Consider the following 24,030-nt stretch of genomic DNA (forward strand, 5'->3'; position numbering starts at 1 on the left):
GCTGACTCTGTTAGCCAAACTCTGAATGAACTCTGCTCCTCACCACGGCGCGCCTCAGGTGCTGCGGTTATCACTTCGCCCAAGTAGCAGTGCTTCGCCTTCAGAGAATATAGTTCCCAGTATTTATACGGTTAAAATATGTCTGTGTCTCATGTGACTTTGTTTTTTTGTACATTCTGTGACTATACAAATCCCAACATGTAAATAGGAAAATGTTTGCGTTATTTTGTCACTTATTTGGATTAGTATGCTAGCTGCAACCATTTACATCCAGTCTTTGTGCTAAGCTAGGCTAGCGGTGGGTGCGTCAAACAGACTTATAGCACGCACGGAGATGAAAAAGGTATGTGTGGACTTATCTAACTCTGGGGGATAAGTTGAATAGGCTAAAGTCCCAAAAAGTCGGAGTGTTCCTTTAAGTGTAAAATACCGAACTTGTCCTTTAAATAAAACACATGTAAGGGTTGTTGATGATTTACCTTGGATATGAGCGAGAGTGAACCTGCACTGTATTCGCATATAGCGCGTGAAATCAGGGCAACAAATGAATGGAAATCCACTGTTTCCTCAAAAGTGTCCGTTTGCAAGCAGCAGAAAGCCACATTATGACACACAGTAAACCTGTGTTGTTCACTCAGCTGCGCATAATAGCACCAAATTAATAAATAAAAAAAACATATATTGACCCGCGTTCTGTTTTCTATCATGCGCCGTGCATGTTTGCGATGACGTAAGATGCACACAAACGCACCAGGGTACGATAGAATCAAGTTGAGTGTAAATCCAGACAAACGCTTCGGGGGGTGCCGGGAACAATCGCTCGGACCGCAGCAAACGAGCCTAGTGTGAAAGCGCCCCTAACTAGGGAACACAGGCAAAGTCAGGTAGACTGGAAGTTCTGGAACAGAACCAAAACACACTATACAGGTGACACCGTATTTATTATTATTTATTATTTTTTTATGTGCATCTCAGGTCCTGACTGATTTTTTTTTTTTTTTTTTTTTTGGTTCCTACTAACTTAACTAGTTCATTTTAGTTGGCCCCAACTTCCATTTAGTCTCTCACATAATGTAAATGTAGCATGTCACAAGTCAAAAATTCATGTATATTTTACTGCTTTGTTTTTATTTACTGTGTTTCTCAGTTTTGTTCAGGGTTTTCACTCTGGACCACTCGATGCGACCAAAATCAGTGATAGTTCTTGTCTCTATATATGTAAGTATGAAAGTTCTAACACATTCTCTTACTGTCAATAATTCATTCTCTGAGTTTTTTTTATGATTATCTCATGAAATAGGATTATTCCTGTAGCTTAAGTTCTTGTCATAATTTATTGAGCAAACAGAAACTGTATGCTATTAGGATACTTATTTTAAACTCAAAATAAGAAAGTATGCTTTCAGTCTGCGTTTTGTGTAGCTACTTCTCAGAAATATACTTTATGTACCTCTCCGAAATATACTTAAAATGACACTTAAAGGGGTGGTTCAGTATTTTGGACATCAGACCTCATTTTCAAGTTAGCCTGGTTGTTATTCATCAGTGGAGACAGTTTTCATCCAGTCCTTCCAGTTGCATAGTTCACCGGTGCTAGCGCGAGTCAACGGTATTTGATATATGGTTGTGCTCTCTGTCGCAATAAATAATCGATACACTAACGCCCAATATCGATATTTTATTACAACACAAAATGATTAATTTACCCGTTGTCAGTGTCACTGTCACTACCCAATATCTACCATTCTGTTTGCGGGGGGCGCTGTTCGAGTAAATAGGGGTAAAGTGGCGCAAACAGTGGCCGGTGAAGAACACAAGTAAAGGCGGGCGTACACGGTGCGAGTTCGGACCAGGGGGGCAGTGTTCCGAAAGACATTGAAGCTGACCTGGGCGCCGCCATTGGCTAGCGGACCCCCACCTGCTGTTAGCATTCCATTGACTCCCATTCATTTTGGCGTCACTTTGACAGCGAATAACTTTACATCTGAGGCGTTTAAAGACACCGTTTGTCCATTGTTTATTTCTAAAGAAACACGAAAATGTATAAAAGGCTCCATTACCTTGTATCTTACGTTATGGCCCCGTAGAAGCAGTTTTTGTAAAAATAGGCTAACGGTTGCGTCATACCCGCGCGACTCTGTCGCACAAGTCGAAAAATTACCGTATGGACAGGCAGAGAAGCTCGCAAGCAATCGGGAGGACGTGGAGGCATAAAGTCAAGGGAGAAGCCCATAGAGAGTGATAAAGTTGCTCCCGTTGCTAGCTCATGGACAGCAAATACCCACGCTCTCCGTCTCTGCGAGATTCGGAAGGGAATGATTCAGATTTCTCTCGGCACAGCTACTAGAAGACCTACAGGTTGCTCACGTCACATCTACGTCGTCAAGCTCAGTTTGAGACTGCGCAGTTCGCCTTGCGATCAGGAAGTGAGTGCTTCTAATTGACTTCATTTCTCTCCGTTGAAACCTATGGGGTCGCTGTGTCCAGTTTATATACTGTCTATGGTTCGGACACTCGGGAGGTCGTGAGATATTGCACACATTACGAGTCAGTTAAACTGATAATCGCATCAAAGCAGCTGGTACACGGCACGACTGTCCTGCACAAATTTTATCCCGAGCCGGCGGCAATCACGTGAGCATTCGCGCTAAACACAGAGACCGGAGCTTTCAATGTTGCAGGCAATAGCTTCAGATAGAAAAATGACAGAATGTGTGTGCAAATGATTTGTTGAAAAGCAGAGAACAGTAGCCATTCTGTTCAACATAAAAAAACGAGAGAGAGAGAGTGAGTCTGTGTGTGTGTGTGTGTGTGTGTGTGTGTGTGTGACAGTGTATGCGCACGCTGTATGGTTGCTACCACTGAGGTATAGACCCATATGGATATCGTCAAGGCAGTGAGTTATTATGCAAATGCACATTTCTTTGTACAATGTTGGAAATGTTGGCATTAATCTGTTAGATATCCTAGGTATAACCTAATGTTGGCGGTGTTGCAACAATCTATAGAGATATTCTTAATGTTACTCAGAAAACAGGTGACAAATTTAATTCGTTTGAAGTACTTGTATTAAATGTTACGCTCTTAGATGTAAGGAAAAAATCCCTATTATCTCTAGCCTTGGTTACCGTATATAGACCGCCAGGGCCCTACGCTGATTTCCTAAAAGAGTTTGCAGATTTTCTCTCAGATCTATTGGTCAACGTCGATAAAGCATTAATTGTTGGAGATTTCAACATACACGTAGATAATTCAAATGATGCGTTAGGGGCTGCGTTCACAGATTTATTAAACTCCTTTGGGGTCAAGCAAAACGTCACCGGACCAACTCATCGTCTTAATCATACACTCGATTTAATTATATCATATGGAACCGATCCAACCGATATAGATATCATTCCACAAAGTGATGGTGTCAGTGACCACTTCCTGGTAACTTGTATATTACGGACTACAGTACTATGTCATACTGCGCCGCGTTACCGACCAGGCAGAACAATCCTTCCATCCACCATAGATAATTTCTCAAATTGCTTATCTGATTTGTCTCAGTTACTGCCTGAACCCAAACAAACAGACGAATTAGAGGAAGTAACTAGCACTATGAGCACCATTCTCTCTAGAACATTGGATATTGTTGCACCCATTAGATTAAAAAAGGTCAGAGAGAAAAGTAAAGCACCATGGTACAACAATACTACGCATGTTCTAAAGAGAGAAACCCGTAAATTAGAGCGTAAATGGAAACAAACTAATTTAGAGGTCTTTAGAATCGCGTGGAAAGACAGTATGTCACGTTATAAAAAGGCCCTAAAAGCGGCAAGGGCTGAGCATCTCCGCAAACTAATAGAAAACAACCAAAATAATCCAAGATTTTTATTTACCACAGTGGCTAGACTAATAAATAAACAAACGTCACCTGACCAAAATATCCCGTTACAGTTTAGCAGTAATGATTTCATGAACTTCTTCACTGAGAAAATAGAAAGCATCAGAACCACAATTGTAAACACTCAATCTTCAATCGCGCCTTATAAATCAGCCTCAATTATCACCCCGCAAGAACAATTACAGTGCTTTACAACTATAGAACAAAAAGAGCTAAATAAACTTATCACTTCATCTAAAACAACAACGTGCTTATTAGATCCTATACCAACTAAACTACTGAAAGAAGTGTTACCTGTAGTGGAAGAGCCTCTACTCAATATTATTAACTCGTCTCTATCTTTAGGACATGTTCCAAAAACATTTAAACTGGCAGTTATAAAACCACTCATTAAGAAACCACAATTAGACCCACATAATCTAGCAAATTATAGACCCATTTCAAATCTTCCATTTATGTCTAAAATATTAGAAAAAGTTGTGTCCGCTCAACTGAGCTCTTTTTTGCAAGAAAATGACATCTATGAAAAGTTTCAGTCTGGATTCAGGCCGCACCATAGCACTGAAACTGCGCTCGTTAAAATCACTAATGATTTACTTTTAGCTTCAGACCAAGGCTGTATCTCAATACTAGTTTTACTTGATCTTAGTGCTGCGTTCGATACTATAGATCACACAATACTCTTAGATCGACTACAAAATTATACTGGCGTTCAAGGACAAGCATTAAGCTGGTTTAGATCATACTTATCAGACCGCTACCATTTTGTCTATTTAAATGGGGAAAAATCGATCATAACTTCAGTAAACTATGGAGTGCCGCAGGGATCTGTGCTAGGCCCTCTATTATTCTCAATATATATGCTGCCACTTGGAAATATTATAAGGAAACATGGAATTAGTTTCCATTGTTATGCTGATGACACTCAATTATATATTTCATCACGGCCGGATGAAAACGCTAAATTATCAAAATTGACAGAGTGTGTTAAAGATATAAAAGATTGGATGACGCGTAATTTTCTTCTATTAAATCCAGACAAGACGGAGGTACTACTCATCGGTTCAAAAAACCGCCCACAAAACCTCTCACAATACAACTTTAACATAGTAGGATGTCCTGCTACTTTATCCTCTACAGTAAAAGACCTGGGTGTCATATTAGACTGCGACCTGTCTTTTAAAAATCATATTTCATATGTTACAAAAACGGCATTTTTCCACCTTAGAAACATTGCTAAGCTACGTAATATGCTGTCAGTTTCTGATGCAGAAAAGTTAGTTCATGCATTCATGACCTCGAGACTAGATTACTGTAATGCTCTATTAGCTGGTTGTCCTGCATCCTCAATAAACAAGCTACAGTTAGTCCAAAATGCAGCTGCTAGAGTTCTTACCAGATCAAGAAAATATGATCATATAACACCGATCTTATCATCTCTACACTGGTTACCTATAAAGTTCCGTATTAATTATAAGGTATTGTTACTGACTTATAAAGCCCTAAACGACTTAGCTCCAGTTTATTTAACGGATCTTCTATCGCCCTATAATCCATCGCGCTCTTTAAGATCGCTAAATTCGAGGCTTTTGGTTATACCTAGGATATCTAAGTCCACCAAAGGAGGGAGAGCATTCTCACATTTAGCTCCAAAACTCTGGAATAGCCTTCCTGATACTGTTCGTTGCTCAGAGTCGCTCTCCCAGTTCAAAACTAGATTAAAGACGCATCTCTTTAACCAGGCATTCATATAAATGTTTTAATCTTACAGTTAAATCCGGCCTCTAGTTCATAACCGCCAGAGGAGAACTGGCCCCCGACTGAGCCTGGGTTCTCCCAAGGTTTTTTTTTCTCTCTCCATTAGGTCACCTGATGGAGTTTTTCGTTTCCTTGCCACTGTTGCCTTTGGCTTGCTCAGTTGGGGATATTCAATTTAATTAATCAATCAATATTACTATTGATTAGCATTACCAAACATGGACATTTTATTATTATTTTAATTTATTACTGTGAAGCTGCTTTGATACAATCTGTATTGTGAAAAGCGCTATACAAATATTCTTGACTTGACTTGACTTGACTTGACATTAATAAATGCATTATATTTCCTTATTTCCTTATCCTTCTTTTTCTTTTCAGTCACATATATCGTGATATATCGTTGATGAAATTTCTACCAATATATTGAATATCGTAGATATCGTGATATTATCATATCGTGGACCACATATTGCCACAGAATTGAATCGTGAGGTACCTGTATCGTCCCACCCCTACGCCAGACTGTCGATGTAAATGTCTTTTGAGAGAATAATGTTAGAAATCAAACTACCCTTTCATCGCATTGCAATAGTTATACTTTTTTCCCTGTATTTATTAGCACAGTCTACAGCAGCGGCGGAGTGATATTAAAGGAGAACTCCGGCGCAAAATGAACCTTTGGTCTAATTACACATTGTTACCTAGTCAACCGTTATCTGAGATTTGTTTTCATGATTATCGAATGTAAATAGTTTTATCTCTAAAAACAGTTTAACCTATAACGCTAGTATATAGGGCATAGAGTAATGAAAAATAAAAATCGCTTGTTAATACCACTAACAAGGCTCAAAATAGCCCCACACTAACACGGTAGCATAATGAGGGTCCCTACCTTCAAACCGAAGCATTGAGAACTTTGACAGTGTCCAGACAGTTTAATAAGAAGATATTTTATACATACAGTCAACTTCACGAATACAGGCAGAAGCCATCTTTGAAAAACAGTCTCTATCAGTCGATCAACGAACGCCGATCCAAATGCGCTGGACCATATGAGATTCTACACAGTTCAGCGCATTTGGATTGGCGTTTCGTTGATCGACTGAAATCTCAGATAACGGTTGACTAGGTAACAATGTGTAATTAGACCAAAGGTTAATTTTGCGCCTGAGTTCTCCTTTAAGTTACCAAGGCAACCGAGAGAGCCGGTCCACATGACAATCATGCAAGTGTACCTGCCGCTGACACTCATCACTAACAGAAGCAGAGTATATTTCACAAATAAATCAACATAGGACATAGGACTATGGCCACGTTTGAAAGCCATGCCAATGATTCAGACTTTGGAGACGATAAAGACGAGGAATGTGTTTTATTCAACGAACCATACATGTATGAGCCGGAATACACAGACGAAGAACTAATCAAGTTGGATGCTTAAAGGGCAGAAAGAGAAAGAATGTCTGTAGAGACAGCAGCCGCTGGAGATGCCGTAGAGAATTCCTTAGTTTACAATCAAATGTTTTTCAATATCATTGTTCAAGGCTACTACTAGCTAGCTAGACGTCCCGACTGTAGTGCACTTCTGTTCTGTGTTTACTTTTCGGCGCAGTACTAATAACCGGAGAAAAGTAAAATTCCGCCGCTGCTGAGAAACTAGTTCCTGTAAATGTAATGCGATCATTGAGATGCAAGAGTACTTTGATTTCTAAAATTATTCTCTCAATAGACATTTACATCGATAGTCTGGCGTTATAATTTATTTGCTTTTGGTGTACTGTGGAGTGGGTAAAACTGTTTTTAATGACAGGCTAGCATATACCGTTGACTCGCGCTAACCTAGCACCGGCGAACTATGCAACTGTAAGGATTGGATGAATTTTTTTGAAAACTGTCTCCACTGATGAATAACAACCAGGCTAACTTGAAAATGAGGTCTGATGTTCAAAATCCTGAAGCACCCCTTTAATACTTGACCCATACGGACAGAGAAAAGTCTAAGTATATTTCGCCTATTCTTGTACTCAATCTTTTGATCAAGCGCGCGTGATCTTAGGTAAACCTATGCGCGTGAACTCGACAATCGACTACTTTGGACTTCGACCGAAAACAATTTAAATTTCTTATGCACAAGTATCATCAAACATTAAAAAGCATATACAGTAAATCTGACAAAACTGCCTGATATTACCAAATTAAATCCCAACTTAGGAAGAGGTCTAGGACTGAAACTTTGGTTCAAAAAACTTTTGAAACTTCTGATTTTGATCATCATTCTAAATCTGATCTGGATGTAGTGATTTTCTCAGCTTTTTGTTAAAAGTGTATTTTTTTTATTAACTTTTTGTAAGGGATGCCTAACTGACCTTTATATCCTCAGAATGCTGCTGGGAACAAGGTCAAGAAATCAACACACAAAGTTTTAGATGGCATTCTGTCAAAGAGCTACCACATCCCTGATATTTCAAAGTACAGTCAATCTTATTTTCTATCTTAGTTAAATATCTTGAAGCATAAAATCTCTGATACTTCCGGAAATAAATATCATGCTGTTCAGTCTTTTAAGATGGCACCATTCTGAAGCTGCTGTATTTTTTATCAGCCCAAATAATATGTTTAATTCAATCTCTCCAGACCTGGTGTATGGAAGATTACAGCACATTACGAAGGTGATGAGAAAAATCCTGCAGTGTGTGAATTCAGCGTACAGAAATTTGGTAAATGAAATTAAACTATACATGGAAATTATCATATTTTCAATTTTTATCGATATATATATAACTTTATTCACAGATATTGTATTGCATCTAACTCAAATACACTGCATTTTTGTCAGTTCCTCCCAGTTTTGAGGTTACTGTTCATTCAGAGAAAACCTTTCTGCTTGTGAATGCGGAGACATTCACATTCACCATTCAAGCCTCGTAAGTTCACATTCAGATCAAATATAACTCTCAAGAGATGGTTTACCCCAAAAGAAGAATTTTGTCATTATTTACTCATCCTTATACCATTCCAAACCTGTATTTTGAGGTGAACTATTCTATTAATGGTAGCAATGTGAAATTACTAAATGTGACAGTAGATTAAAAATGTTTTCTTTTTAATCATTTAAAAGATACGCATATGGTAAGGTGATTGATGGTGCTTTCAACTGTTGGTTTGGGATGAAAAAAGACGAGTCAAAAAATAATCCTGGAGAAATCAAATTCATCAAGGGACTGGAGAAAACTGGATCGGTGAGTAGAAACCGCTATATATTGAATCGCCAAGAAAAGTAAGTACACCTATATATATTACTATATACTCATATATCACTCTTTAACCCCCTGAGGTCGGCAAACGCGCGGGCGCGTTTTGCTCGTTTTTTTTTACATAGCAGCAAAATAGACCTAAAATACTCCGTCGGTTTTGGTCATACAGACTTAAGAAATATGAAAAAATTTGCTGTTAAATGTCTACTTTTTTATGTGTCCACTTACAATCGAAATAAAACATTGTGCTTTTGTAAAATAAAGAAAGTAAACAGGGAGTGCTTTATGCCTCTCCGTCTCCGTGAACTTTTTTTCTGAAGCACTTCTCTAAACTCAAATAAAACTCAGCGAATACTATTCACTCAGACATGAGCTATATATCTCTATAATCATTTAAGTGTGTAGTTTTAAATTATCTAATTCAAATCTAAAACAAATATTCTCTGTTTATGTAATCTATATAAAAAGAGCGAGAGATCAGCTGTGCTCATTATCTTTCTGGCACCTCATTACTCCGCTAATGTGACACGCCCATCGAGAGCGCGCGCTATTCAAACACAGATAATCTGGAGCAACACATGCAAACCAGTCAACGCCCACAACAGCTGGACAACACACTCGCTGTGTGGAATAGCTCTGCTAATAATATCGTGATTATCCTGGAAATTTTACCTCAAACGTGCTGGAGTAGCCGAACAACGGACCCAGCTGCAGATCATCAGTAAGTGCTTTGTTCTAATCGCGATATGAACTGGTGTCTGTAATCCGCAAAAGACTGTTTAAATTTGAATCGCGTTTCTGTGTTTGAATGAATGAACGGCACATGTGCATGCGTTTGTTTACTAACGTTACAGCTCGCGCGTGTCTGTGTGTGTGAATGAAATATCTATTGCCTACTGAGATGAGTAAAAATCGACTGAATACGTTGAAATAAAATGTCTTTGTATAAGCAACGTTTTAAACTGCAAATTAACATTTATGCCCTAATATAGGCTATATTATAAAAGACGATATGTTACAGACGAAATATGAAAGAAGTTTGTACTGCCACATCAAAACCTAATTTCCAAGGTGCAAACAAAATCTTAAAAGGTCAATATAAGCCTTCTCTTTAAATTATTTTTGTGTTTTATTAGTGACAAATTTGGGGAGAGGATAGCCTACATAATCCAAAACTTTCTGAAAATACGAATGAGAATTAACTGCACAATTACTAGAAATGTTTACCTTGGATATTATACAATTTGCAAGCATTACACAGTTTGTGGAAAAATACACTTTTTTTTCAAGATGTTTCCAACTCTGAACCAATTCTGTAGATGTGTGTGTGTATGTATGTATGTGTATGTATATATATATATATATATATATATATATATATATATATATATATATATATATATATATATATATATATATGTGTGTGTTGTCTTTGCATTCTGTGTGGCTCAGTGACACACTCAGTGAAAGGCTCATTAGTATGCAGCATTAGCAGCTCTTCTTTGTCTTCTCCAGGTGTGAATGAGGACATTATTCATGACCTTCTTGGATCATTCACGCCCCCCTGCATATTGCCTTTCCAAACAAAAAGTGTCTTACAAAATTTAAATCAATCTATTGTTTAATGTGAACGATTAGCCCGGATGATTTTCAGATCATTTTGAAGTAAATACTCTAGCCGACAACATCCATTAGTCAACAGTATTGTGGGAATATGTGAAGTTGGTCGTTTGTGGTCTTATATCAGAACATTTAAGTTTGAGTTTTTTGAATAACCACGCATAAATAATATTCTCTCAAAAATGCAAACATGTACATACATGTTGCTCACATATTATGATAGTCATGTTCGTGCTAAATAGAGTGTAATTACACCTTTGCCATTAATATGTTTATAAGCAACTGAAAAAAATAAAAATATCAGGGCATTTCAAAACATCTCAAGGACCCCAAAAACACCTTAGACTCCAGAGGGTTAATAATCTTTCATGGTGTTTTCCCCTTTTTAGGTGAAAGGAGGCCGTGCTGAGATTAAAGTTAAAATTTCAGAAATAAAGCAACTCCTGGATTCAACATTAGAAAATTTGGCAGTGATTCAGGCCCAATTCTACATTGCTGTCACAGTCACAGATATTTTAAGTAATCAATTGTGAGACAAGACATGAAATAATTTTTGTCAAAGTTAATTGAACTTTAAAGACTAAGGGACAGATTTATTAACAGCTTGTGCCAACACAAACCCTCTTTTGGCGTTAAAACTACTGTTATGATGTACTAAAGACAAGCAATGAGGCATGCTTAGATATTTTTGCAGCTGACCGTATTACATATGCATTTGTTGGATTTTCTCTTTCATACGCATAATTTATGGGGGAGAGTATTTAAATAAATCATGCAATGGGATGTACTAAGGTTCCCTTTCGAGAACGGTCACTTCGTATTGCGTAGCTAATACGCAGTGGGGAAACTCCTTTCCTAGAGAAATATTGAATCCTATAGTTTAAAACGCAGTGCAGCTGCACCGAGAACACAGCAGCACAGAGCGTCTAGCTCGCTCATTGGCTGTGCTGCGGCAACTGCACATCCTATGGCGAAGCGCCTCTGATGCGTGAACCAATCAGGTGACTTGGCGCCAGAGCACGTCAGAGCCCGCCAGAATGGGCGTGGCTTATGGCTTTAAGAAGCCCCCATCATCACCCACCCCCCCCCCCCGCCCCCGCCCCGCGCGCTGATCCGATCGGGGTTTTACAGTCACCACTTCCTTGTACTGAAAAAGGACGGCGGCACTCGCCCTATTTTAGACCTGAGGCATCTGAACAAAGCCCTCATAAGACGGCCATTCAGAATAACAACTACCAAACAAATCCTCCCGCAGGTTTGCCCGAGGGATTGTTTTTTTACGGTGGATCTGAAAGACACTTACTTTCATATTCAGATAACTCCCAATGACAGGCCATTCTTGAGATTCGCCTTCGAGGGGCAGGTTTATCAATACACTGTCCTACCGTTCGGTCTATCCCTGGCACCCCGTACATTTACGAAATGGATGGATGCAGCGCTTTCTCCCCTGAGGCAACAGGGAGTGCGCGTGCTGAACTATCTTGACGACTGGCTCATTATGGCACAGTTGCAGACCGAATTATTGACACCCAGGTCCAAGCTCCTCAGCCATTTGGTATGCCTGGGGCTCAGGATCAATTTCCCTGAGAGCAAACTGTTACCCAGCCAGAACGTAACCTTTCTGGGCACAGTTATCAACTCAACACTGATGAGAGCTCGGCTCACAACAGAGCGCATTCTCTCTATTCAACAGCTGATAGCCTCCTTCAGGCTAGATGCTCGCATGCCCCTCAGAGGCGTCTCATGGCCGCGGCATTGTCAGTACTCCAGTACAACACTCATTGCGCAATGTTCTTTTCGAAGAACAGGGACGCGCTGGCCCATTCCTGGCCCAGACGCCCTCTTTATGCGTTCCCGCCAGTCTCTATGATCCCTCAGGTCATCAGACGGATCAAGGAAAGTGGATGCCCAGTCCTCCTTATAGCCCACCCAGGCGTGGTTTCCGGAGCTGGCGCAGATTATGGACATTGTTCACTGGCCGGTGCCAGTGAGGAGGGATCTACTCACGCAGGCGAACGGGACGATTTGGCACCCTCGCCCCGACTTATGGGCCCTCCATGTGTGGCCCCTCAACTCCAGGGTCACACTCAAGCCAAGGCATGGTTATGTACCCAAGGTGCTCTCAACTCCGTTCAGAGCACAGGTTATTACATTGTCAGCACTTCCACCCTCGAAGAACAATGGGTAGGCTAATTTGCTCTGTCCTGTCAGAGCTATAAAAATCTACCTGGAGCGTTCTGCACCGTTTAGGCAGTCAGAACAGCCCTTTGTATGCTTCGGTGGTCGTACCAAGGGGTCACCGATTACGAAGCAGAGACTGTCCAGATGGATGTCATCTCTCTCGGTGGGCCAGGTTTGTCCCATAGGTGCTAGAGCCCACTCTACAAGAGGCATGGCCTCTTCGTGGGCCTAGTCCAGTGGTGTACCAATTCAAGAAATGTACGGCGGCCGGGTGGTCCTCGCCACCGATGGTCTAACATGATTACTGTCTATAAGCAAAAGTTGTTCTAGGACTATGTTACAAGATCGAGCCTGGTTCAGGCGCTCCAGCCCCTCTTATCATGAGACCCGACTTAGGTCCGGTCCCTGTTCTTGTGAGGGTTTATTATGGCTTGTTGATGCTTCCTTAGGCTCCAGTTGGATTAGAGCCAGTTGCTAATAGTGCGGCGTGTTACTAACCGTTACTCGGTTACTAACGTAACCTCGGTTCCCTGAGAGTGCCACACTATTGCAATCTGTCAGTGTTTGTCACTTCAGTCGATTTAACCTGTCTATGGCGCCCATTCTGGCGGGCTCTGATGTGCTCTGGCGCCAAGTCACCTGATTGGTTTGCATGTCAGAGGCGCTTCACCATAGGATGTGCAGTTGCTGCAGCACAGCCAATGGGCGAGCTAGATGCTCTGCTGTGTTTGCTGTGCAGCTGCATGGCGTTTTAAAATTTAGGCTTCAATATATCTTGAGGAAAGGAGTTTCTGCGCAATACTCGTTCCCTACTCTCAGGGAACCGAGGTTACGTTGAGAACCGAGTTGGCAGAACTTTGTTGATTGCAGTCTTATGCTAATTTGCCCTGTTTAGTAAATATGGCCCCAAAAATGCAAGATTAACTGAACAGACTTTTGATTAAACAGACAAACCAATGTAATTTGTCTGCATGTGCTATGTAGCCTAATGTTAAGATGCCTACAGTTCTGAAAATAGTAAACATAATTGTTTTTTTTTACCTAAAATGACTGTGCACCTCTCATAAGGTGGTGAGGTACAGAAATCAGCAGCTTTCGTTCCCGTTGTTTTGAGTCCATACAATGTGGATCTGTCTCGGACAAGATCGTTCTACACACCTACATTTCCCTTTCAAGCGGTGGTAAATAAAACACCATTTGATATAATCAAACTTCTATTCACAATACTATGCATCATAATGATCCTGTCAGTCATAGAGGATTATGCTTAATTCATTATGGTAGCTTTCACTCTATAATGGAAAACCTTTTGCTGATGATTTTGGGACAGGGTAACAGTGGTTTTTGTTTTTTTATTAGGTCACAGTCCATCACCCAAATGGTTCACCAGCTGAAGACGTTCAAGTGAAGTTAGATGTCTCAAGCACCAAAGAAAAGTCCCTAAATATTACAACTAATAAAGAGGGAATCGCATTTCAAAATTTCAAATTGGAAGGAACACCATCTTCCTTTTCAGTGCAGGTTAAACAATCAAAGAATAAAGTTATTTTAATACCTGTGAAGGCTGTTTCACACTGCTGGCAAAAGCAGTAGGTCTCTTTTACTAACTGTGCGAGTGCATGAATTTGAGAGTGAAATCTGCATGTGAACTTTTTCATGAAAAAATCATGATTCATCAATAACTTTTGTTCTAAAATTCATTCTAATTTTATGTAAAAATGTAGGAACAACTGAAACCACTCAAAAATAACCTACTCTTCCTGGCCTTATATAGATCCTATATATTGCGAGGTTGCCGCAGGGGGCAAGGTTGCCGCAGGTGGGCGCCCTCGCCGCGGGGGAAGGGCCAGCTGAAGCGGTTCGCCAATATCCATATGAGCAGGCTTGAGACGGTCAATAGCCACCCGCTCAGGCCTGCCCCCCATATCCACAACAAAGTTCTTAGACCCCCCCACCAGGACGCGGAAGGGCCCATCGTATGGGGGCTGCAGCGGTGTCCGATGGCCATCGTGGCGGATGAAAACATACTTGGCCGATGGTAAATCCTTGGGCACGTAGGACCGGGGAAGGCCATGGTGAGACGTTGGAATAGGAACAAAGGCGTCTGCAATGTCCCGAGACGCAGCCCGATGTGAGGCAACTGACCACGGGGCCGTGGCATCTGGAAGAAACTCCCCCGGGACACGCAGAGGCTGGCCATACACCAGCTCGGCCGATGAGGCCTGAAGATCTTCCTTGGGGGCGGAGCGAAGGCCAAGCATAACCCATGGAAGGCGGTCAGCCCAGTCGCTGCCCGTAAGGCTGGCCCTGAGCGCGGCCTTCATGTCACGATGAAACCGCTCGCACAATCCGTTGCTCTGTGGGTTATAGGCTGTGGTACGATGGACCTTCACCCCAAGGACCTCGGCGACCGCAGACCAGAGCTCCGATGTAAACTGCGGACCCCGGTCCGAAGAGAGGTCGGACGGTGTGCCGAAACGGGCCACCCAAGCCATAATGAACGCCCGGGCCACTTCCGCTGATGTAGTGGAGGACAGGGGAACTACTTCTGGCCACCTGGTGGTCCTGTCCACCATGGTGAGGAGGTAGGTGTAACCACGGGAGGGGGGAAGTGGGCCCACCAGGTCCACATTCACATGATCAAAACGTCTCTCTGGCACTTTGAAGGGTGCCAAAGGAGCCTTGGTATGACGAGTCACCTTTGCGCGCTGGCACGCCACACAGGCCGCAGCCCAGGCCCTGACGTCCCTCCGCAGGCCCGGCCAGACGAACTTGGCCCCCACCAGCTTGGTAGAGGCCTTCGCCCCCGGGTGGGAAAGACCATGGATGGCATCAAAAACTTTATGCCTCCAGGCAGCAGGTACCATGGGGCGAGGTTGCCCAGTGGAGACGTCGCAGAGGAGTGTAGCGTTGGCCGTGTCAAACATCACATCTTCCATGAGCAGTGCCGTGGGGGCCGTCCTGTAGGCTTGCACCTCAGAGTCCGCCATTTGATCCGCAGCCATAGCCGCATAGTCGAGGCCCAAGTGGACGGAACCAGCGACCGCCCGGGAGAGGCAGTCGGCGACGAAATTGTCCTTGCCAGCCACGTGCTGAATGTCAGTGGTAAACTCTGAGATGGCCGAGAGCTGACGCTGCTGTCGACCAGACCATGGCTCCGTAGACTTGGCCATAGCAAACGTCAGCGGCTTGTGGTCGACGAAAGCCGTGAACCGCCGACCCTCCAACAGGAAACGGAAATGACGTGTGGCGAGGAAAAGACCCAGGAGCTCCCTGTCGAAGGCGCTGTACTTCCTCTCATTGTCCCGGAGCTTCCTGCTGAAAAAGGCCAGCGGCTGCCAGGCTCCGCTCACCCACTGCTCACACACAGCCCCCACGGCGTAATCAGAGGCGTCCGTAGTAAGAGCAACTGGGGCGGTCGGAGACGGGTGCGCCAGCAGAGCAGCGTTGGCCAGCGCAGTTTTGGCAGCATCAAACGCATCAGTCATCTCTGGGGACCAATCCAACACGTCCGCCGGTCTCCTACCCCGCAAGGCGTAATACAATGGACGCATGAGCTGGGCCGCATGGGGGAGGAAACGGTTGTAGAAGTTCACCATGCCCAGGAACTCCTGCAGAGACTTCACAGTGCGTGGGCGTGGAAAACTGGCGACGGCCTCCACCTTGGCAGGGAGGGGGACTGCCCCCTGTGGGGTGACGTGGTGGCCGAGGAAAGTGATGGATGACCGGCCAAACTCGCACTTGGCCGGGTTGATGATGAGGCCATGCTCACTGAGCCGGCCGAACAGCTGCCGGAGATGCGTCCGGTGGTCGTCTACGGACGCGCTGGCCACGAGAATGTCGTCCAAGTAAACAAACATGAACGGCATATCTCGCAGCACCGAGTCCATGAGACGCTGAAACGTCTGCGCTGCCCCCTTGAGGCCGAAAGGCATCCGTAGGAATTCGAAAAGGCCAAAGGGTGTGATGACTGCTGTTTTGGGGATATCCTGCGGGTGGACAGGCACCTGGTGGTAACCGCGCACCAGGTCCACCTTTGAGAAAATGGTGGCGCCGGCTAGGTGGGCGGAGAAGTCCTGGATGTGCGGCACTGGGTACCGGTCGGGTGTGGTGGCGTCGTTCAGGCGACGGAAATCTCCACAGGGACGCCATCCACCATCAGCCTTGGTCACCATGTGCAGGGGTGAAGCCCACGGGCTGTTGGAGCGGCGCACGATACCGAGGTGCTCCATGGTGGCGAACTCCTCCCTGGCGATAGCGAGCTTGGCAGAGTCGAGGCGCCGGGCTCGTGCGTAGACTGGGGGGCCCACCGTGGTGATGTAGTGCTCCACGCCATGCTTAGCCACCGCCGATGAAAACGTGGGCGTGGTGATGTCAGGGAACTCAGCAAGTAGGCGTTGATACAGGTCCCCGTTGGCCAGCGTGTTTGACAGACAAAGCGCCCCTGTCCCTCCCAGCGTGCAGGGGTACGAAGCAAAAGAGAGGGCGTCGATCAGGCGGCAGTTTGTAACATCCACCAACAGCCTATAAGCGCAGAGAAAATCCGCCCCCAGGAGCGACGTAGACACAGCAGCCATGACGAAATCCCAGCCGAACCGCCGCCCGCCGAAACACACTTCCACATGCCTCGTGCCATAGGTACGAATGGGCGTGCCGTTAGCGGCGTCCATCGGGGGGCCGTGCCCGCCAGCCATGGTGTCCACAGGCTGCGCTGGCAGGATGCTGCGCTGAGCCCCAGAATCGACCAGCAGCCGCCGGCCGGACAAGGTGTCGGTGATGAACAACAGCTTGCAGTCACGGCCAGCGCCCATAGCTGCTTATGAGCGCCGGCCCTGGCTTTTCCCTGGGCTCCAAAACTGCAAGGCTGACGACACTGCTTGGCTTTGGCCCCAAACCTGGAATGGTAATAACACCACCCGTCCTCACGCTGTCGGCGGGCCGTCACAGCAGCTGCAGTGTCTGGGTCGTCCTCCGAGGGTGGAACAGACGTGCGCTGGGTGGGCAGCAGTGCATGGACAAACTGCTGTCGGTTGGCGAGGAAAATCCTGTCTGCCTCCACAGCCAGTGCTCGGTAGTCTCTGGAGGAAGGGAGGGTGGGAACTAGCCAGTGCGGTGCGCACGGGTGCTGGAAGCTGCCGCAGGAATATGTGGGCGAAAAGGAATGAGGGATCCGCCGCGCCCAGCACCGCCAGCATCCTCTCCATTAACTCGGACGGCTTGCTGTCGCCCAGGCCGTTCAGGGACAGCAGGCGGTCTGCCTTCTCCAGTTCTGACAGTTCAAAGAGGCTCAACAGGAACGTTTTAAGTGCGTCGTACTTGCCGTCAGCTGGAGGAGCCTCTAACAGCGCCATAGTCCTGGCCGTCGTCGAGGCATCTAAGGCCGCTACCACGTGGAAATACTTTGTAACGTCCTGTGTTATTCCTCTCAGCTGGAACTGTGCCTCGATGTGCTGAAACCACGGCCGTGGATTGTGCTGCCAAAAGTCCGGTAATTTGATGGTGGCCGCGTAGATAGCGCCGACATTAACCGGCGCAGCGGCCGCAGCGTTTTCACCACCGTCGTTGTGAGACATAATTCAGCCGTGTTCAACTCGCGTCGGGGTCACCAAATGTGGAGTGCAGTAAGTGAGGAGACAAGAGACGGAGATGCGTCGAGTCAACTTTACTATCCACTTCAATATAAACTATAACAGTACAGCGAGTGATATCAAAACCAAAACACTGCGTCAAAACCGGAACTCGTCATCATTTTACCTCCCCTTCCTTAAAGGTACAGTCCCTGGTGAATGTCTCTTTCAGACTTCCTTGTGGGTCACTACAGTTACAAAATTGGCTGTATGAAGTGCACAATGTATACAAGTGCACAAGAGTATAGGAAAATAATATTTATTAAATTAACAACGAACACTCAGGAGAATATATCAAAAACAGACACTGAGCTGCAGTGACGAGTATCCAAGGTGGAGCCAGGTTGCCAGAGGACTGAGGAAGAGCCTGTGGGACTAAGGACCAGGCGAGCTGGAGGGAAGGCAGAGCCTGACAGAGGGGTGGAAGGACGAAACTTAACTGATGGCCCGTAGATTAGTGGCACATGCAGGATGATGTTTGACCAAGGCAGAGCCGTAAGGATGATGGTCCCAGGTCAAGCTGAGGGAGGCAGGAGCCAAGGTGGAACCGATAAAGTCGAGTTCAGTGACTGGACGCAAGGATCCTCATGTCTGAGCAGAGCTGGAGACCGGAAGACTTGTGGCAATGGAGTGTAAGGGCTGAAGGGAATGAGAGGAGGTGGGGCAGAGGAACTGGCTGAACTGGAAAAAAGAGTTGGGAGAGGGAGGCTGGGTGGGAGTCACAGGAGACTTTGAGATGGGAAGAACCAGCAGAGGCACAGGAGATTTTGAGCTGGGTGGAACCAGCGGAGGCAGAGGAGACTTTGTACTGGACGGAAGACAGCAGGGACTGGAGAAAAAAATATCCTCTTTCAAATCATAAAAATGTACAGAGGCCAGCTGCAGCTCACCCTCAAAGGTGGGAATTTGGGCAGGGCTTTCCTCCATGCCCTCATGTTCCACAAGTTCTCTCACGGCATCACAAGTTGTAGCTGGCTCACGCATCTGGTCAGATCCTCAATGGGGCTCTGGGGTGTTGGCTCGCTCAGTCCTGGCTCTTGGTACTGGCTCGTGCATCGCGGCAGGCTCAAACTATTACACAAACTTGTAAGCAATTATAATTTTTTTGTATTCTGTAGGCTACAGCACAAAGCGAGATTTTGGGAGTTTATGTGGATTATTCTGTTGTGGCGGCCCCTGACAAAAAAGGGAGCAAGCCGAAAGAAAGAGACTTGCTTAAATAGAACACTCCAAATCCTTTGTGTGATAAGGTAATCCAAAAAAATCCACGCAGTTACAGTGTATGAAAGCCCATTGCTGATATTTACTATTTTTACTATTATGTATTAAGTTACAACAAACAATGATTTTGTGGGTGGTGTGAAACAGGCCTAATAATAAATAAAAAACTTTTAGTTACTATAATCTACATTTTCCTCCCTATGTACATTTTTGATTGATTAATTTCAACAGGCAACAGTGGATGGTTTCAAGTCAACAAAAGAAGTGCGCCCAAAGAAATCCGCAAAGAACAGCTTCCTGTATCTGAGTGTGACTAATAAAGTTATGTCATTAGAAGATTCTCTAGATGTTGCATTTTATGTCAATGGCAATCCAGTAGAAGGGCATATATATTACATGGTAAGTAATGCATTAAATGTTCCTTCTATTACATGTGGTGAAATGTCTAATGTTTTTAATATACCATTGGTCGAGAAAGAAAATAGTACATATTTTACTTTAACAGTAATATTTTAATATCTTACTCAATTTTCCTTCTCTATCACATTTATTTTGATTTACAGAAAGCATGTTTAGATATTTTTACTGTACTCATTAGGATTTTTTCATTAAGATTTAGTATTTTATAAACCTCAGAACTGAATTATGTGCATCTCTTCAGATTGTCAGCAGAGGCATGCTGAGAACAGCAAGCTCTGTTGCATCCGGTTCTGCAGTAAAAATATCCATCCAAATCAGCCCAGAGATGACCCCGTCCTTCAGAGTGATCGCCTTTTACTATGACACAGATGGGGACATCATTGCAGACTCAGTGTGGGTTGATATAGAGGACAAGTGTGAAGGAAAGGTAAACAGACACTAAAAATCTTTCACATTATTTTTAACAACTTACAATGTTTTCATAATTTTATGTCAAAATTATACAGTACAGTGAAAATCTTGCAAAATGCTTACAGTTCTGCTTTCCCATCTCCTGTTTAGCTTGAGATAAAACTGAATGGCAATCATAATTATGAGCCAGAAAATTCAGCAGAGCTTGACATTGATGTCGGATCACAGGATGCAAAAGTGGCCTTACTAGTTGTGGACAAAGCCATTTATGCCCTTGGTTCTCAAAACAAACTCACTCCAAAACAGGTGTGTTGTACTGTCTAATACCTATTGGTTTCAAAAAATTAGGTACTGTATATCAGAAATACATATAAGATAAACTTAAATCTGTTCTTAAGTTCTTGTTCTTTTACTGTTTCTCAATTTCCCTGTGTGAAGGTGTTCACCTCCATGCAGTCTTATGATCTGGGATGTTCGTATGGCGGTGGAGAAAACACAGCTGCTGTTTTTAATGACGCTGGTCTGGCCTTCATCTCACACTCGACCACAATCCATTCAATTATGAGAAAAGGTGCTAAATGATGCTGTAGCAAATAAGCTCAAAGGGGAAATGTCAATAATTAATCATAACTTATCATAATTAATTACAAATATGTGGATCAGTTAATCGAATTAACTCGATGTATCAGAATTAACATCAGTTAACCTGTTCATTCAGTGAACACTATTTTGGCTGTCTATCAAAAGTTCAAAATCTTTATTGTCAGATGTAGGTACAATTAAATTTTTTATTTTAGTATCTCCTCACGAGAAAAACAGGGTAGAAGAGGAAGGGACAATAAATTACAAAGACAAAAAAATATAAAAGAATATACAAGAATATATAAAAAAGGACAAGGCAGTAAAACATAGAAAATATCCCATAAATGACAAACCAGAAACAATCATCAAAATTAATAAGCAATGACAATTGTATGTTCTGTATGAATAAAAAGAATAAGAGAATACAGTCTTTCACATTATAATGTTGCAGTGCAGGTAACAATAAATCAACATTAGAATTAAAGTGTTGAGTGTCTATGTAAAGTTGGTATTTGAATTGTCCACGCCTATCAGTTAAATGCAGTATGAGATAGTGCAAAGTCCAGTAGGTAAAGTGTAGAGGGGCTTATCTAATCCTGATGGTCCAGGTGGAAGTGGCAGTGGGTGACAACCAATTATCAGTCTAATGGCCTGGGGGTATAGACTGTTCCAGAGCCTGGGTGTTCTGGACGCAGTGCTCCGGTACCGCTTGCCGGACTTCATGAGGATAAAGAAATTGTGGGTAGTATGAGTGGGTGTCGCTGATAATGTTGCTAGTCTGTTTATACTGTAAATCAATTTATTGTTGATTTCCTGCAGTGAAGGGAGATCTGTCCCTGTGATTTTTTGGGCCAGCTTTATCACCGTATGTAGTGCCCTTCTGTCATGTGCTGTGTTGTTACCAGACCACACAGCAAGTTAGCACACTCTCCACAGTGCATCTGTAGAAGTTATATGTGCTGACATGCAAAACTTCCTCAGTCTCCTAAGGAAGTACATTCTTTGGTTGGCCTTCCTTACCAATTTCATTGTGTTCTGCATCAACTTGAGGTCTTCACAGATGTGGACACCAATTGACCACTCTCTCTACCTCAGCTTTTCTGGGGTGCGTTTCCCAAAAGCATCGTTAGCCAACTATGGTCGCAAGTTCCATTGAACTCTATTGGAAACGACAGAACTTGCGACCATAGTTGGCTTTGGGAAACGCACCCCTGATCAGTAACGGCTGATAGACACGCTCATTCCTCCTTCTGTCCACAACCATCTCATTGGACTTACTGGTGTTAAGTGTGAGGTTATTGGCCTCACACCAAGTGACCAGTTCCAACACTTCCTTCCGGTAAGCAGTCTCATCTTTGCCTGTGACAAGACCAATGACTGCTGTAATCTGCAAATTTTATGATGACATTGTTGGGCTGGGTAGCGACACAGTTATGTGTGAAAACAGTGTACAGTATGGGGCTGAGTATTGAGGAGTGCCCGTGTTCATTATGCTGGTGCTGGAGGGGTGTTTTCAAATGCCAACACATTGTGGTCTACTGTGAAGCTCCAGTATAAAGTTACACAGTGTAGAAGGCAGCCCCAGGTTATGCAGCTTCTTTATCAGTTTTGAGGGGATGATAGTATTGAATGCCGAACTATAATCAATAAAGGGTAGTCCGGCATAGCAATCTTTATTTTCCAGGTGAGTCCGAATTTTGTGAATAGCAAATTAAATAGCATACTCTATGGATCTATTTGTCCTATTTGCAAACTGTAGTGGGTCCAGGTTTGTTGGCATGATGTTCAGAATGTGTTTTTTTTTTGACGAGACTCTTAAAAAACTTCACGAGAACCACTGTGAGAGCCACTGGTCTGTAGTTGTTAAGACAGGAGACTGTGTCTTTCTTTGGAACATGAATGATAGTGGTGGACTTGAAACAGAAGGGGACTGTTGCCAGGGTGAGGGAAAGATTAAAGATGTCAGTGGTAATATAACAAACATATGCTGCATTATGTGAGGAGGTGATACACTTAAGTGTGAGTCATTAAATGAGCATTCATTTGAAATGAGACAAGATATAGGTGGGGTTACATTAACTAGAAGTTCTATAAAATTACCCTTTGGGGTCTCATACAATTTTCACACATAAATTGTTTGTTGGGTGTGGGGTTTTAAATATTACTTGTTGCATATAGCAAATAACTGTGTCTTTTCGGACCAGCTGTTACAGTGCCAAACTCTTCTCTATTTCAGTACATGAGAAATGGAAACCTAATGCAAATTTTCTTTGTTTTTATTTTCAATCAGTGCTTAAAAAGAAACCGACTGGTACTGTGCTTATTGCCTTTACATGAAAGGGTTGTTACAATATGGAAATAATAATATCCAATTCATTGTACTTCCAGGTTTCAGCTGCGAGTGTGATTTTAGGCGCAACAAACGGTCTACAGATATTCAAACAGAAATGGCTAAAAAAGGTATAGTATTGTCAGCTGAATTTTTGTTGACCTTTTGTATCAATTATCAAACCTCATCTGAGTCAGAGTTATTTTAGGATTTTTTTCATAAAGTATTATATTCTTAATATAATTAGGTTTTATTTGTATATTTTCAGTAGTCATTTAAAAATAATATTATGTGCTTTTATCATTTTTATTTTTTATTTTTAGTCATTGTATTGCTTCAGCTTAAAATGATTTATTTCATTTAGCTGCTGAGGCAAAGTTTTTTTATTATTAGGGCCCAAGCCTTGAAAAGGCGAAGGCCCTATTGTTTTCCTTCGGATTATTCTTCTTTATTAGGGCCCGAGCACCGATGGTGCGAGGACACTATTGGAATTGCTCTGTTTATTAGGGCCCGAGCACCGATGGTGCGAGGACACTATTGGAATTGCTCTGTTTATTATTATTATTATTATTATTAGGGCCCGAGCACCGATGGTGTGAGGACCCTCTTGGAATTGCTCTGTTTATTATTATTAGGGCCCGAGCACCGATGGTGCGAGGACACTATTGGAATTGCTCTGTTTATTATTATTATTATTATTATTATTATTATTATTATTATTTTCCGCATTTGATC

At 43.2% G+C, this 24,030-nt stretch overlaps 1 protein-coding gene across 1 annotated transcript; it reads left to right on the top strand.

The window, feature by feature from the left end:
* Positions 1-335: 335 nt before the first annotated feature.
* Positions 336-14,298, top strand: LOC307006099 (complement C4-B-like; the record flags this gene model as incomplete). Its single annotated transcript, XM_079626737.1, has 9 exons — positions 336-343; positions 1,148-1,218; positions 8,031-8,119; positions 8,285-8,367; positions 8,487-8,574; positions 8,769-8,889; positions 10,914-11,043; positions 13,774-13,886; positions 14,065-14,298. The coding sequence occupies exons 2-9, from the start codon at positions 1,180-1,182 to the stop codon at positions 14,296-14,298; spliced, it is 897 nt and encodes a 298-aa protein (XP_079482863.1). The 5' UTR covers positions 336-343; positions 1,148-1,179.
* Between the last annotated feature and the right edge of the window lie 9,732 nt (positions 14,299-24,030).

Source organism: Phoxinus phoxinus (assembly GCF_949152265.1).
Source record: "Phoxinus phoxinus genome assembly, chromosome: 10".
Lineage (NCBI taxonomy): Eukaryota > Metazoa > Chordata > Actinopteri > Cypriniformes > Leuciscidae > Phoxinus > Phoxinus phoxinus.